The following is a 14,668-nucleotide window of genomic DNA, read 5'->3' as shown; positions in this document are numbered from 1 at the left end:
CATGTTGCAGCAGCGAGCCCCTCACAAGAGGCTGCCGGAGGGAGCACGGCGCAGGGAACTCCGCTATGCATTGATTATCACATTGAAATGCGAGATCATTGGAGTGACGCTCGGGACACCACGGGGGTCCTCGTGAGAAAAGCGATGTGTTGTGCGACGTCTAAATTATGAAAAGACAGTTAGGGGGTGGGGGGGGGGTCTACAAACTGCACCAGATAAGCTCAATTCATATAAACCAGTCCTCTGTCCAGCGATGCCCGCTTCGAGGGATTACATCCAAACTATGGCGCATTCAAGGTTCAATAAGAAACGGCACAGATTCAGATTCAGACATTTACTAGATGGCTCTTCACACAATGAAAGTGGCTCATTTTGTTGTAGTGTTCTAGTTGTGTTTTAATCTGATGAGCTTAAACATCTAAATAAAAGCGACAGGGGACTTTGGAGAGCGTTTCTTTCTTCTTCTTTTTTTACGCAGAGCCCGACGCGCTCCCGCGGGCTGCTGGAGCGCGCAGCTCGGGCTGCTGCAGGTGGGACTCTCGGTGCCACGATTTCCAAAACCGTCGTGAGCGCGGTTTGGATATGAAGTTGTGTTTTAAGTTTGTGACAGGGACACAGCGCTATGCCCACACGGTGTGTTTCATTTCAAACAACATGTCCGTTCGTTACCATTACGCACACAAGTACAGCGAATTCAAGTCGAGCATGTGGAGGTGTCTGGACCAGGTCTGACCCGAGAGAGAGAGAGAGAGGGACGCGCGTCCAGGACTCACCTGACTGTGCTGCACTCGATCGGATCACCAGCGAAGTGACGAGGAGGCAAGCGAGGAACTTCATCTTCGAAAAGGGGCTGCTTGTCTTGTTAACTCCCGTGACTCACATGTCCAATCAAGATATCCTCATGTGTTCTTGCCCACAGAAATCAACAACCACCCCCCCAAAAAAAGGAAGGAAGGAAGGGGGAGAAATAAACTAATAAAAAACAAACACGTCGGAGTCTTCTGTGGCTTCGTGGACCGCTGACACGGTGTCCGTGCGCACCCGCAAACCCGCGCCGTGGAGAGCTTTTACGCACCGCGCAATGTGTTGTGTTTGTTTATCAGTTCCCAGGCCAGTGTTTAGGTCGGTTTCCACCGCGGATACTCCGAGCCATTCACTCCTCACGCTGCCATAGCGCCGGTGGCTGGGGGGGAGGAGGAATGAGGGAGGGAGGGGGAGGAGGGGTGCTGGGATCGAGAGAGAGAGAGAGAGAGAGAGAGAGAGAGAGAGAGAGAGAGAGAGTGTGTGTGCGTGTGTGTGTGTGTGTGTGAGAGAGAGGGGGGGGGGGGGGGTCTGAACACGCCTCCTCGCTGTGATTGACACCTCTTCCAGCCTATTAAATAGGCTATCCGAAAAGATTAGAAGCGTTTTGTCTTTTTTTTCTTCCTTTTTTTTCTTTTTGGGGAGTCCGCCCACCTCACGTATCGCCTCCTCTGATTGGCTATTCGGCGTCATCACTGCTGTCAACACACCTGTCAGGAGCAGACTCTTTTGGTTTCACGCCGCGTGCCTGTAAACACAAATCTCTGCCTTCTGTGTCTGGGATTGTTTTCCTTCTTCTTTCTTATCACACCATGATGATCATTTAAAGTCCTATTTCATGAGTTTAATAAGAGAGTACATATCCTGTCTTTAAGGTAACACTGATCACAAGTTACAGTCACCTTTAAGGGCACAGTGTGGTAGATTATTTCACACAGCTATCAAACTACACAATCCGTGCTGCTGTATTGATCGCATAGACGTGCAGCTTCGTCCCCTCCTCTGCCAACAGCAGGCCGATAAACTTTGATGGTTCTGGTCCAAATGGAGCTGCAGTAGACCATTTTCAGGACCGCTCGTTTTACGAGCCAGCGTGTACCATCCCGCCCCGCGGCTTCGTTTGTGGACTGATGTCAGAGTGTGAAACGGTCCAAAAAAATATATTAAAAAAATGAGCGAGGACGAAAAGATATTGATTTATGAAGCATGTGAAGGGAAAAGGGGCACAAAACGAGCTTTATTACCAAGTGACTCCACAACTTTAGGCAGCGAGGACTCCAGAGAGAGGCTCCATGCAGTGTCCTCTGCTGCCCTCTAGGGCTTTCACACAGAATTACTCGAGCATCTCCATCATCCTAAAGCTGTTGTCATTTCATGATGTATGTTTCATAAACATTACTCTGGGGGGGGATTCAACCCTAACGCCACGTGATCTCCTTATCACCAACACGTGTCCGATAATTAAAAAAACAATCATATCATCCCTTTGGCAACGATTGCCGTGGCACTTTATCTCATTAATTAAGCGATGCTGTTATTGAATCAAGGGAAACACAGGTTGCAGCCCCTCCCTGGCTTCTTAGGGATCACCTGCAAGCTTCAAACCAATGCTGCAATGTGTACAAACCTCTTTAGTGGATGACCAGCGCGGGGTTTGTCTTCTAAATCTATTTGTTGTTAAGCTGAGAAGTGTCTTTCCCCCCCCCCCCCCTTCAAATCACAGCGACGCGTGACCAGTCTGAAGCGCTAATGTGAGCTGTGGGATCAGTCTCACACCAGCGCAGACAGCCACACTGGGTGGCAGCGCCACGCTGCCTCCAGAATACTAATGAACGTCACTCTGTTCCTGTACAAGGAAAGAAAGGAAAGAAAAGGGAATTTGCAGATAAAACATTCAATTACTGACATTTCTGAGCTGCAGGAGATGTGAGCTGCAGATATGAGTGTGACACGGAAATGGCAGCGCTGTCTCTGTAATGGCTCCCTGTGTGAGTGCAGAGAGACATTACACATGATAAATAAGTGATGGGGGGAACTTGACTCATCTTTAAAAAGCGTCTGATGAGACTAATGATGTGTTATCTCACAGCAGGCCTCTGCGGGGAGAACGGGGACAATTAGAGCAAGTGGCATTCAATTTATAGATTATGAATTGTGATAATTGTGTATTTGGAGGCATATAATTCTGCATCATGCTCATGTGAATGAAGGGTGGGAAAAAAAAATGAAGTAATGTAGCATAAGTTTAAGGACTCAGTGTTTTACTTTCTAGTGAGCCTAACCCTTATCCTAACCAGCTGTGTCATGCCACGTTTATACATTATGTATTCATGTTTGACCAAGTATACGAGAGGAGGAGTGTCGGAATGCAACATTACAAGTGTGGTTTTATAAGTACAATTTAAAATGAACTCATGGGCACTTCACGTGTATTTAGTTAATCCCATGCAGATGTGATACGTGTGTACCACCGCTGTGAACCAGAGGCCTGGTGCACCATGACTGGCATTCATTTGGGGCTCTGACTTTGTTGCGTCCCTCTGAGCGCCGATCAGATGACACGCGCAGCTTCTATGATTAGGGCCGCGCGCCGGGGGAGGGGCTGCTGCGTGCCTGCGCCGAAGGTCAGGGGGGCTTTTACGCGCGCGTGAGTGTGTGTGTGTGTGTATGTGTTTGGAGGGGGAGGTGGGGGGGGGGGCAGTGGCTGTGACACATGGAGGAAGAAGGAAACAGCTTCATTGGAACCCCCTAAAGGAGGGAGCAGAGCGCGCTAAACGTCCTGGAGGAGTTCGGCATGGCTCTGGAGAGCGCGTCGCTCCTGAGAGCGGGGCTTGTGTTGTTGGTGGCAGGTCAGTGTGTGTGTGTGTGTGTGTGTGTGTGTGTGTGTGTGTGTGTGTGTGTGTGTGTGTGTGTGTGTGTGTGTGTGTGAGGAGGGGGGGGGGGGGGGGTCACGCAAATGTATCCATTTTCCAAAGGACATGTTTATTTTTACAATGGATATGAGCGCCCTGTATTAAGTATTTAACGCAAGCATGTATTTGAGAGACGACTGAGCTCTGAGAGTGTTGTCTATTCATTCAATCATGTATTTCTAGTTGAATCCATATGTGTTAACTTCAGAGAAAGTATATTATTCTGTATAAGATACAAACGTTGTGTGTTAAAAGCAAAACGTATAGAACAATTTCACTTTGACTGTCATACTATTTATGATATAACCAGAGTTTTATTATGTTGGTGGCGTTGAAGCTATTTTATACACTAAACTGCAAGCTAATGTGTATATAATACTCATTCGTCGTGGAATATAAATAGTGAAGTACAAGTACATCAGAAGTGTACTAAGTACAGTTCTTGAGTGGATGTGAAACATATCCGTCTCCCTCTGGAGGACTAGAACTCCAGATGATGCGTCATCCTGAGGACTCAGCAGCTGGCCGAACATGAGAGCTGCTTGATCCTCCTCATATTCATGAGCATCATCTTCTTTTTTTTTAAAAATCCATAAATATTGAGTCCAGGAACGCCGGTCAGAATCCAGGATTCCGGTTAGACTGACGGGTGTTTTCCTCCGGGGCGATACCCGAAATATTAAAAAACAACACTTGAGGGAAGCGGGTCGATGGAGTGAAATCCTCCAGCGAGCAGCTGCGCAGCATCCACCGCGGCTCGGCCTTCATTTCCTGCTGGTTAGCAGCCAAGTTCGCTGAACAGGTGAAACATAATGTCCTTATCGCTGATAGGCATTCAAGGTTTTGCTAAATGTTTGCTTTTTTTTTTTCATGCGCTGGATGCCTCTTAAGTCCCACCAATGTTCCACATTCTCATTTTTCTCCGGTGTGTATAGCGTCTTTTTTTTTCTTCTTCTTCCTCTCCAAAAAGCCCCCGTGTCAACACACCTAGTCTCCCTGTGAGTGTTTTCAGAGCCGGCTGAGACAGAGTAAACACAACAGGCCCACAGTTGGCCCTTATCAGGCCGCCGCAGACTGAGATCGGCCATGTTTCCTCCATCGTGACAACAAACCTGTCGGTTCCACGCCGCTCTTTTCCCGCCAGCTTAAGCTCCCACTCCCACTGGACCGCTCGGTGGCGTCACACTCCTGCGGGACCAGCGCACATCCCCGAAGTAAACAGAAAGGGATTGGGATTCTGGCTGCAAATAAATCATCTTCTCTTCGTAAAAGTTGCGGCCTGCCGGGGGAAGAAATGGACCAACGGGGGGCGATCACCGATGTGCCGAGACGGGACCTCATTTGTCGCACAAACATATTCCAAGATAATCTCTCACATTTGTGTGTGTGTGTGTGTGTGTGTGTGTGTGTGTGTGTGTGTGTGTGTGTGTGTGTGTGTGTGTGTCTCTCTCTCTCTCCTCCATTTCTGTGCGTCAGCTCAAGTCCTTCCATCGGCGTCCGGCTGCAACGGGGGCTTCTACGAGAGGATGATCAACGATCTCTGCTCGGCCAAGTTCAAGTTCGACATGGCGGCGCTGGACCGGGGCCTGTGGTGCAGCTGGCCGGACACCACGGAGTGAGTTCACCTGCCAGAGAGAGAGAGAGAGAGAGAGAGAGAGAGGGAGAGAGAGAGAGAGAGAGAGAGAGAGAGAGAGAGGGGGAGAGAGAGAGAGAGAGAGAGAGAGAGAGAGAGACTCACCTGTCGCGTACACGGTTTAGTTCCAGATAAAGGCTTCATGGGATTGATTTATGGCTGAAGGGAAGTGTTGGATTTGGTGGAAAGAGCTTTATTTTTTAACGTATAGCTCTCAAAGAATGAGGGATTTCTTTTAGTACCTTCTATCCGGAAATACATACCCAAAATGTTGAAATGTAATATGATGTGCTATGAATATGCAGGCATTTACTCAAGGGTTAACTTGCTGTCTTTCCTTATGGCAACATGGCCATCTTCTCATATCATCACCTCGAAAGTAAGCTTTTCTCCCAAGAGGACTTGTTTGCTTTGATTTAAGCTGCCCTCAATATGTTGCTGTGACTTTAGTTCATCCTCTGATCCGGATGGACGACAACCTCGACCTGCTTTTGTGGCCGTTTGCCTTACGGCCACCAAGTCCTGTCTCCACTCGCCATCACATCGCTCTCCTTTTACTGTACTGCACACACACTATATATATTGTGTGTGTTTTCAGTGTTTTTCAGTCAGAGGATGAGTCAGACAGGAGGCCGAAAGGGGCTGGGAGGCCCACAGGAGAAGCTGCTGTCAAAACTCTGATTTCCCTCCTGGCTCACTGTCCTCTCTTGGTCCGGCACATAATTAGTGGCGTTGCTCTTTGCATGTATGTGTGTATGTGTGTGTGTGTGTGTGTTTGTGGACTGACAGCAATGTTTGACGCCATCCCCGATGGTGTCGAACCAGAGAGAGCGGGGCAGTGCAGCAGATAAAAGACAACACCCGATAAATGGAAATTAGGAAGAGACCAATAAGTCTTGTTGGGAGCTTTTGTAATTCAGAAGAATTTAGATCAATTGCATTGTTTCTGGAGGTTGCTCAGATATCCGTTGAAGCTGTCTCGACATGTCTTGATGCACATTAGGGATTTTCTATTTAACACTTTGGATTTTATCTCCAAAATATTTTTTACAATCAGATTAATAGAATCTAATATCATAGAATGTAAAAGTCACAAAAAACTGTTGTTGGCGTGTTGTGAATGTTTGTTTCTATTCACTCCTTTACTTGTTTTACAACTTTATTGTAAGACCACCAGCCTTTGGCTTGTGGCCTTCATCAGGGCCAAACACTTTTTACAAAAAATATTCTGTTTTTAGTGAGAGCAAGATGGCGTCCTTCACACACCGTATTTCCCAGAGCTATAAAAACAACACTGCAGTCTCTCCTGACTTGAGTCTTATTTTTAGACCAAAACAATTTCACAGAGTGGCAGCTCAACACACATTTTCTTAGACCAGAACTAAGGAATAGGGCTCCAAAGGGTTCGGAAAAGCGCAGCTTTGGCTCCGCTGCGTTCAGGATGATAGATGCTACTGTCATTTTGGCTGGCGGATAGTTTCAAGTGACCTCACGTTGGTTGCCCTGTTCATGAAAATAAAAAAACCAATAAAGCGAAACGACACGCTGAACAATAAATTCGACACTTCAGGAAAAAAAAAGAGAAGACAATTCATGATGAACGTTAAAGTTGTGTGGACTTTTCCTTGAAGGGACTTTGCCCTGTGCCGACTTGCCCACTCGGCCTCCGGCTGTGCAGCTGAAGCCATGGTGCAGCGCTCTCCTGGGGGTGCTACCCCGTTGGTATGCGTCTCCATTTCCCCTGCCCTCGACCAGTTATATTTAGCGGCGTTGAGGCCGACTGCTAATTCTAGACGCTCCTTTAGCCTTTTTTCCGACCAACAGGAGTCCCTCCTCTGGTTTCACTCTGAAAGGACGTTTCAAAGACAAACCTAATTATACCTGAAGAGTGCATCCTAAAGTTCTGTCACTCAGACTGGGAGCTATAAGAGGGACCACTTAAAGATCATCGTGGAACACATTCCAATACTCTTTCTACCGCACTATGGAGTATGCCAGGAAAAGATTTAGTATGTCAAATGCAGTGTGCCAAAGATACCAGGATGTCCTGCTGCATCCGGTTTACACTTTGCAGGATGCAAGCATGCATGCTTTGCATTGCAGTTCAAGCGGGTATATGATGAAATATGATGCATACCACATGCATCACGTACTTTGCGGCTGCAAAAGTGTTCAATTTGGATTTTTGTGATCCCAGTTTTCCCTCCGTAAATCCTTTCGGGGGGGTCTGACTGTGTGCTGTCGCCCTCTGCAGGATCTACGAGGGGCTTACCAACTGCACCTACCAGGTGGCCTTGAAGGTGGACTGCTTCTGGCCCAATCAGATCGTAGACCGCTTCTTCATGCAGATCCACCGGATCTACTTCCACGACTGCGCTCTGACCGGCCGGCTCCTCCACGACCCGCCCACCAGCATCCTCGCCCCGTTCATCGCCGTGCCGGTGCTGGTCACCCTGCTCATGACTGCGCTGGTGGTGTGGAGGAGTAAACGCACAGAGGGGGTTTTATAGGGATTTGGGCTCAAATCGTGTGAATGTGGGACTCATGTGGACTCCTGAGCGGCAATGAGGGAGCATGGGGCAAAAGATGTTGAGGGGATTTTTGCATAATCTGTTATTTGATTGTTATCTTGTGTTATTCCCATGTTGTAATAGTTGATGAAAAACTGTTGTCTTTAATACGTTTTAAATACCAATAATGCTCTATTTTGTAAAAAAAAAGTGTCCAAGTTCAGGAGAAGGAATGAAGGAGTTTGGGATTCAAGGGAATTGGAGGCCACCTTATGTTAATTACCATCTGTTGTCATGACCTGAAACAATCTGCGTGCACATTAAAAACTGAAGAGAGGAGGACACTCAGGGAGACACCAACGACCTGGATATATGATTGTTATATATTTGATGCGAGATCATTTTCCCATGCCATGGAGGTGTTTATGAATTGATAATGAGTTACATATGACTTTTCATGTTCACGCGTCACGTCATAGTGGTGTAGAGCATCCTCTCAAACCATCACAAAACGCCCCTTGGAAATTGCACTGCTCAAGTCTACCACTAGGTGGCGACATATCTCACTATTACGAAGAAAAAGTGACCTTTAATTTAGGGTGTTTTTATTTAAAAGTTTTTATTAATTTAGTGGATCACAGTAAGAGTATCAAGGTTTTGTGAATTGTGAAATAAATAAAATATATGTCATGATGCCAAAGGTTAAATGACTTTGCATTAAACTGAAGTCACACATATGTTGACCATGGCTCAAATGGCATACAGTAAAATTATGTCTGGAATAACTACAATTGCAGTATAAAAAGTCCAAATTAAAAAAGCAAGTGCATGTGTTACAATGGTTTATTAAACAAACAGCCATACTATACTCTGTGCCTTCTGGAGTGATTATTACAAGATAAACACATGAAAAGTTATTTAGGTTTCAAGATATGTATTCGAATATATCTACTTTGGTCGATTTGGGATAATTTGATGTCAACCTAAATATGCGCAGCGCTGCGCAAAGGAGGCGCCACATTGACGTCCACGAACACCACAACAATCCCACAATCCACCGCCGTCATCCACACGTGGATTTTATACGAAAGTGTCAGACCCGAGGTGAGTAGCGTCACCGAGTTTTAAAACAAATGCTATTAAACGTGTAACTGTGTCCTATTCGTCACAACTGTACATACAGCTGAATACGTTATCCTTGTCATTAGTGAGTGTTACGTTAGCGTGACTTCTCGTAGCACAATAGAGGACAAGTTGCTAAAGCTATCTTAGCATGTTAGCAGGTGCTAAGCGTAAAAGCTAGTCAAGTGTTATTATAGCAAACAACACTCAGCCTTACTTAGCAGCTCGAATGACTTTGCACGATGGTGTTGTGACTTTATTAGTATTAGTAACAATACGTCGTGGCACGTGTTAAGTGTGTAATGTTAGCTAATTCCAAGACGTTAAACTGTAGCTTAGCTAACTAGCTAGGTACGTTAGCAATGCTAGCTAACGTTAATTTGATCCAGCTAACCACCAGCTCGTCTTTCTGTGCTACGTCACGAGTTTAAGAGGCGAATGAGTTCTTCAATAATAAATTTCCTTAATTTAATTGATAAAGCACGTCACGTTATTTGCAGTATAACTTTTACGTTGGCAGATAATTTCTCATGTAAAATGTCATTTTCGTTAACGTTAATATAATGTAGCGACTGGACGTCCAGCATAACAAGATTCAAGATGTTTTTACTGTCATAAGCACAGATAACAGTATTGCACAAAAATATGATAATAGTCATGCTATAATAAATATGATTATAGTATTCCTATGATAAATATGAGAATAGTATTCATATGATAAAATATGATATTAGTATTGCTATAATAAATATGATAAAATATAATAGTATCGCTATGATAATAATATTGCTATGATAATATGAAAATATTATTGCTATGATAAATATAATATATGATAATAGTATTGCTCATTATATTTTATACACTATGCATTGCTACAATATTGCAATTTGTCAGAAGGTTTCTGTGTTGATAGTGTTTCTGGAGGACGCTCTTGAAGGTTGCAATGGTTGAAATCTTGTTTTGAAATGGCCGTGACCAACGTGGTGACCGGGTGACCTTGTTGTTTCTTCAGATGATGCTTCACCGTTTATCCCAGCTGTCCTCCACGCCGCGCCGTGCTATGCTGCGCCGCAACCTCGGGCTGTCCGCGGTCCTGTCCAATCGGGCCCAGGAGCTTGACCCCATCCAGAAACTGTTGCTGGACAAGATCTAGGACTACAACACCAAGAGCAAGTAAGTTGATGTCGTGCACCTCTTGTCGTAGACTCACATGAAATGTACATACTTTGAAAATAGAGATTGGGATCAAATGGGACACCAAATAAACCTTGGCAGCTTCACTAGGAAGAGAACGTGTGTAGGAAGGTGTACACGTTTTATTGGAAATTGTGCCATTATAAATATCATGTCATTGAAGCTGACTTTGAAGTCACTTTTCTGCAGGACTGTACAGTAAAGTCTCAAGGCCATATACATGGACATATTAGGGGTCAGTGTAAATAAGACTGCGTTGCATTTTACTTTGCAAACGTAAGGATCTGTTTTTAAAGCCGTTTGAATATTGCAAATTGTGACATTTTGAATATCATTATTACATGAAAGCTGACTTTGAAGTCACTTTTCTCCAAAACTGTACAGTAAAATCTCTGTGTGAACAATTCAATTCAGTTTATTTTGTATAGCCCAAAATCACAAATACAAGATTTACCTCAAAGGGCTTTACAATCTGAATACATGACATCCCTGTCCCAGAACCTCACATCGGATCAGGAAAAACAAGACTGCATTTTAATTTTACTTTACAAATGTAAGGATCTGTTTTTATAGCTGTTTGAATATTGGAAATTGGGAAACTCCGTTTGAATGCTTTTTGTGCTATCTCAGCCACCGTAGACCACCATACCGTAACACCATGAATAGAGGGTCATGTATTTTCATGCGTGCGGATCACTCGGTGGATGAGGGCTCACTTGACCACAGTGTTATTTGCAGTATAACTTTTACGTTGGTAGATAATTCCTCATGTAAGATGTCAGGCTGCGCCTTTTCCCTAACGTTAATAACAATATTCAAGATGTTTTTACTGTCATATGCACAGATAACAGACAGTTATTATATACAATGAAAAGCTTATTTTGCTCGGTCCTCCTAATACACAATTACAATAAACTTAAGGTTAAAAAATAAGGAACAATGTATAAAATATATAATAGTATTGCGATGATAAATATGACAATATGCTATGATAATAGTATTGCTCATTGTATCTTTTTACACTGTGCATTGCTACAACGTTGCAATTTCTGGGAAAGTTCCTGTGTATGTTGAGAGGCCCAACGTGACCTGATGGCCTTGTTGTTCCTTCAGATGGCGCTTCACCGTTTATCCCCTCTGTCCTCCGCGCAGTGAGCCTAACCCTGCGCCGCAACCTCGGGGTGTCCGTGGTCCTGTCCAAGCGGGCCCAGGAGCTTGACCCCATCCAGAAACTGTTGCTGGACACGATCCGGGACTTTAACACCAAGAGCATGTGAGTTGATGTCGTGCACCTCTTGTGTAGACTAACGTGAAATACATACTTTGAAAATAAAGATAGGGATCAAATGGGACACCAAATATACCTGGGCAGCTCCACTAGGAAGTGAACATAATTAAATAAAATGTGTAAAATGCATATACTTATACATGCTATATAATTTGAGTATGTTTAAATCCAGTGTAATGAAATGCTGAGTGACTTTAAAACAGCTCAATTCTTTATTTATTTTTCAAAGTAATTGTTGTGGAAATTAATAGTTTTGTGAGAAATCAACAGTACTTTGATCATATGAAAGTAAACACCTTGTCTCTCCGTCTCTCTCTAACTATTTACATAAATTGGAGACACAGATATCCAGTTACACATCTGGCAAATAGCACAGTTTCTAAGCTATAATATGTTTTCCTCAGAGTGACACGATTGATTTTTCCCCGACAGTAATAACTAAATCATCAGCCGCAAACAAATAGTTCTTTTAGATATCAGCCCAGAATTTTACAATCGCTGCATCCAAACAGATAGAAGCTCAGAGTGTCGTCTCTGGTGCAACATCTATATACAAACCTTCAAACGGCCTAGAAAAATGACAAGAGCTACTTTTGGGTTTCTTCAGCATACAAATGAATTTCAGTCCTTGCTGCTCAATCGTTTACATCTTCTTCTCCTCTTCTGATGTCTTAGGTCATGCAGGTCTTCTGGTGGCATTGTGGATGCAGGACCGTCCTACCAGAAGAACGTGTCTGAAGAGCTGCTGGAACTGCAGAGAGGCTCTATGGAGGAGGACACCTGGCCGAGTTTCCTGATGTCCAATTCACTGGTGAGTTTTGGGCGTAATGTCACTGTTTTTAAATACAGACTTTCTTTTTTCATCCACATAATTTTACTGTCCCATCTCAGAAATATTTACAATCTGGGGTTTTGTTTGTATAGACACAAACAATACCCCAGATTACAGTGAGTCACTTTGTCTGTGTCATGTGTGTGTGTGTGTGTATATATATATATATATATATATATATATATATATATATGTATGTATGTATGTATAATATGTATATATATATATATGTGTGTGTATATATATGTGTGTATATATATATATATATATATATATATATATATATATATATATATATATATATATATATATATATATATATATGTATATGACACAGACAAAAACCCAGATTACAGTGAGTCTCTAGAATAAATATTTATGAGAGGGAACAGTAAAATTGTGTGTCCTGCTTTGTAAGTGTCACTATCTCTGCACTATAGCGTAGAGATAGTGACACTTACAAAGCAGGACGGGTTTCTTATTCTGTTTATAATAGTTTTCTGGAAGCTTTAATCCTTGATCTTTGCTGTATTAATACATCTAGATGTAGCCAGTTGCTTCATATTGCTGTCGTCTAGATGTAAAATGTAATTTCAAGTATTTGTATTGTTGTACAACTGGAATATGTCATTTCAAAACTTGGTGAATAACTAACTCTTCTCTTTTTTTTTTCCTAGCTGGAGGAAGCGGCCAATCCACATGTAGATTTACATGTGACATGTGGATCTACCTGTAGATCTCCGTGTGGCATGTCTTATATGTAATAAAAAGATGGGACCAGGATGCAGTGTGTTGGTTTTTTTTCATGGGTCGAGCAATCAAAACCCATAACCCTCTCCGTATCTTTCTCTGGAAACCGGGGAGGAGGCTCATGCCTCTGACTCCCTTCGCGGCTCATGATGGGGTTCACATCTGAGGCGCGAACCCGGGACCATGCGCTTGACCCAACGGGAGCTTTGTTACTGCGCCACCACTTCCCACAGACTTGAACATGTTCTCTGCGCGTATTTGTCTTCTTCATTTGGGTGTTGGACCTAAAAGTACTGACCTGCATAAGAATTGAACCCACAACCTCCAGTCTGCAACACAGTTGTCTATCTCATCACACTATCAGCTCTGACCCTCAGCTCTGTGTTTTGGTCATATTTGGTCATAACCTTTGTTTTTGGGTCATAACCTAGAAGTTTAATTTGAGTACTTTTGGTACTTTAAATGGTACATTTTGGTGGTAGTCATGTATTTTTACTTTAGGTTGTACCTCTATATTTCCCCCGTTGTATTACGAGTTGTATCTCTGTAAAAGTTGTAACAACCTTTTCCACCACTGGTGGCTTGTGGAGTCTTAATCTGTAGAAATCATGTTGATTGGATTTTGTATCATTAACTGATTCTGCACATTAGTAGAAAAAGATTTATCATGATAGATGAGTTTAAGTGTTCATGGAGAGTACGTCATAAATGTACTTTATTTTTCCATCATCTTTATTGTGATCGCAATAATAACTGCCAGCAGGTTTTTGAATATAAAAAGTTTTATTACATTCAAGATGTTTTTACCGTCACATGCACAGATAAAAGACAGTTATTCTTTACAATGAAGAGCTTATTTTGCTCGGTCCTCCTAACACACAATTACAATAAAGTTAAGGAGAAAAAAAATAGGGCAAAAAAATATATTTGTGAAGTATTTCACAAAAATATAATAATATTGCTACGATAAATATGATAATATATGTATATAAATCATGATAGTATTGCTCGTATCTTTCTACACTATGCATCGCTACAACATTGCAATTTGTGCTAAAGTTCCCGTGTTGATGGTGTTTCTGGAAGACTTGAGGTTGACATGGCCGGCATTTACTGATGACGTCATGCAGCAGCAAACAGCGTCCTGGTGTCCAGTCTCTTCTGTACTGATGACGTCATGCAGCAGCCCCGATGCCGTTGCGCAGTCCGCTGTGGTGGGATGTAAACTGCCAGTATAAACACTGCACTGAACTCCCTTTGCAAGTAGAAGGGTCTACACTTCAACACTAGTGGAGCAGTGAATTAGAATATAAAAACATTTTATTACATAAACACCATTCAAATAAAAATCGGAACTTGTGTGTGTGTGTCAAGTTGCTATGTATTTTTTGTCAACTCTTGCCCAACTTGACTGGCTGGTACATTTGGACCAAAGGACACACGGGACAACTCTTTCCAACAAAGCTCCAACTTTATTGTTTCTCTTATTGTTTCTCAATTGTTGGCTGGTTGGTCCGTTTAGGTTGAAAACCTTCAAACACAAAAAAAGCACAAAGTTATACAAACATGTAAATAAACCTTAAACAGTTTCCATGAACAAAATCAATAGTTACATTACCAGAG

The 14,668-nt window shown here is 43.1% G+C and overlaps 2 protein-coding genes and 1 pseudogene across 5 annotated transcripts in view; 2 read left to right on the top strand and 1 right to left on the bottom strand.

Moving 5' to 3' along the window:
• The window catches only part of LOC137793836 (receptor tyrosine-protein kinase erbB-4-like), a 188,042-nt gene extending 186,869 nt beyond the window's left edge, over window positions 1–1,173 (bottom strand). For all 4 annotated transcript variants that reach the window (XM_068590179.1, XM_068590181.1, XM_068590180.1 and 1 more), the window contains exon 1: window positions 774–1,173. In XM_068590179.1, coding sequence (XP_068446280.1) covers window positions 774–837 — 64 coding nt within the window. In that variant the 5' untranslated portion in view covers window positions 838–1,173. The remainder of the gene's footprint in view (window positions 1–773) is intronic.
• Window positions 1,174–3,515: 2,342 nt separating this feature from the next.
• On the top strand, window positions 3,516–8,722 carry LOC137794088 (receptor activity-modifying protein 1-like). The gene is made up of 3 exons (XM_068590698.1): window positions 3,516–3,650; window positions 5,190–5,328; window positions 7,601–8,722. The coding sequence occupies exons 1-3, from the start codon at window positions 3,596–3,598 to the stop codon at window positions 7,854–7,856; spliced, it is 450 nt and encodes a 149-aa protein (XP_068446799.1). The 5' UTR covers window positions 3,516–3,595; the 3' UTR covers window positions 7,857–8,722.
• A 185-nt stretch (window positions 8,723–8,907) lies between these two features.
• LOC137794304 (ATP synthase-coupling factor 6, mitochondrial-like) lies at window positions 8,908–13,031 on the top strand (annotated as a pseudogene).
• The last annotated feature ends 1,637 nt before the right edge of the window (window positions 13,032–14,668 follow it).

This window comes from Clinocottus analis, unplaced genomic scaffold, assembly GCF_023055335.1.
Source record: "Clinocottus analis isolate CAN_PGR_092001 unplaced genomic scaffold, fCliAna1.0.p SCAF_24, whole genome shotgun sequence".
Classification (NCBI taxonomy): Eukaryota; Metazoa; Chordata; class Actinopteri; order Perciformes; family Cottidae; genus Clinocottus; species Clinocottus analis.
The sequence above is the reverse complement of the archived record's forward strand: the minus strand, read 5'-3'. Positions and strand labels throughout refer to the sequence as shown.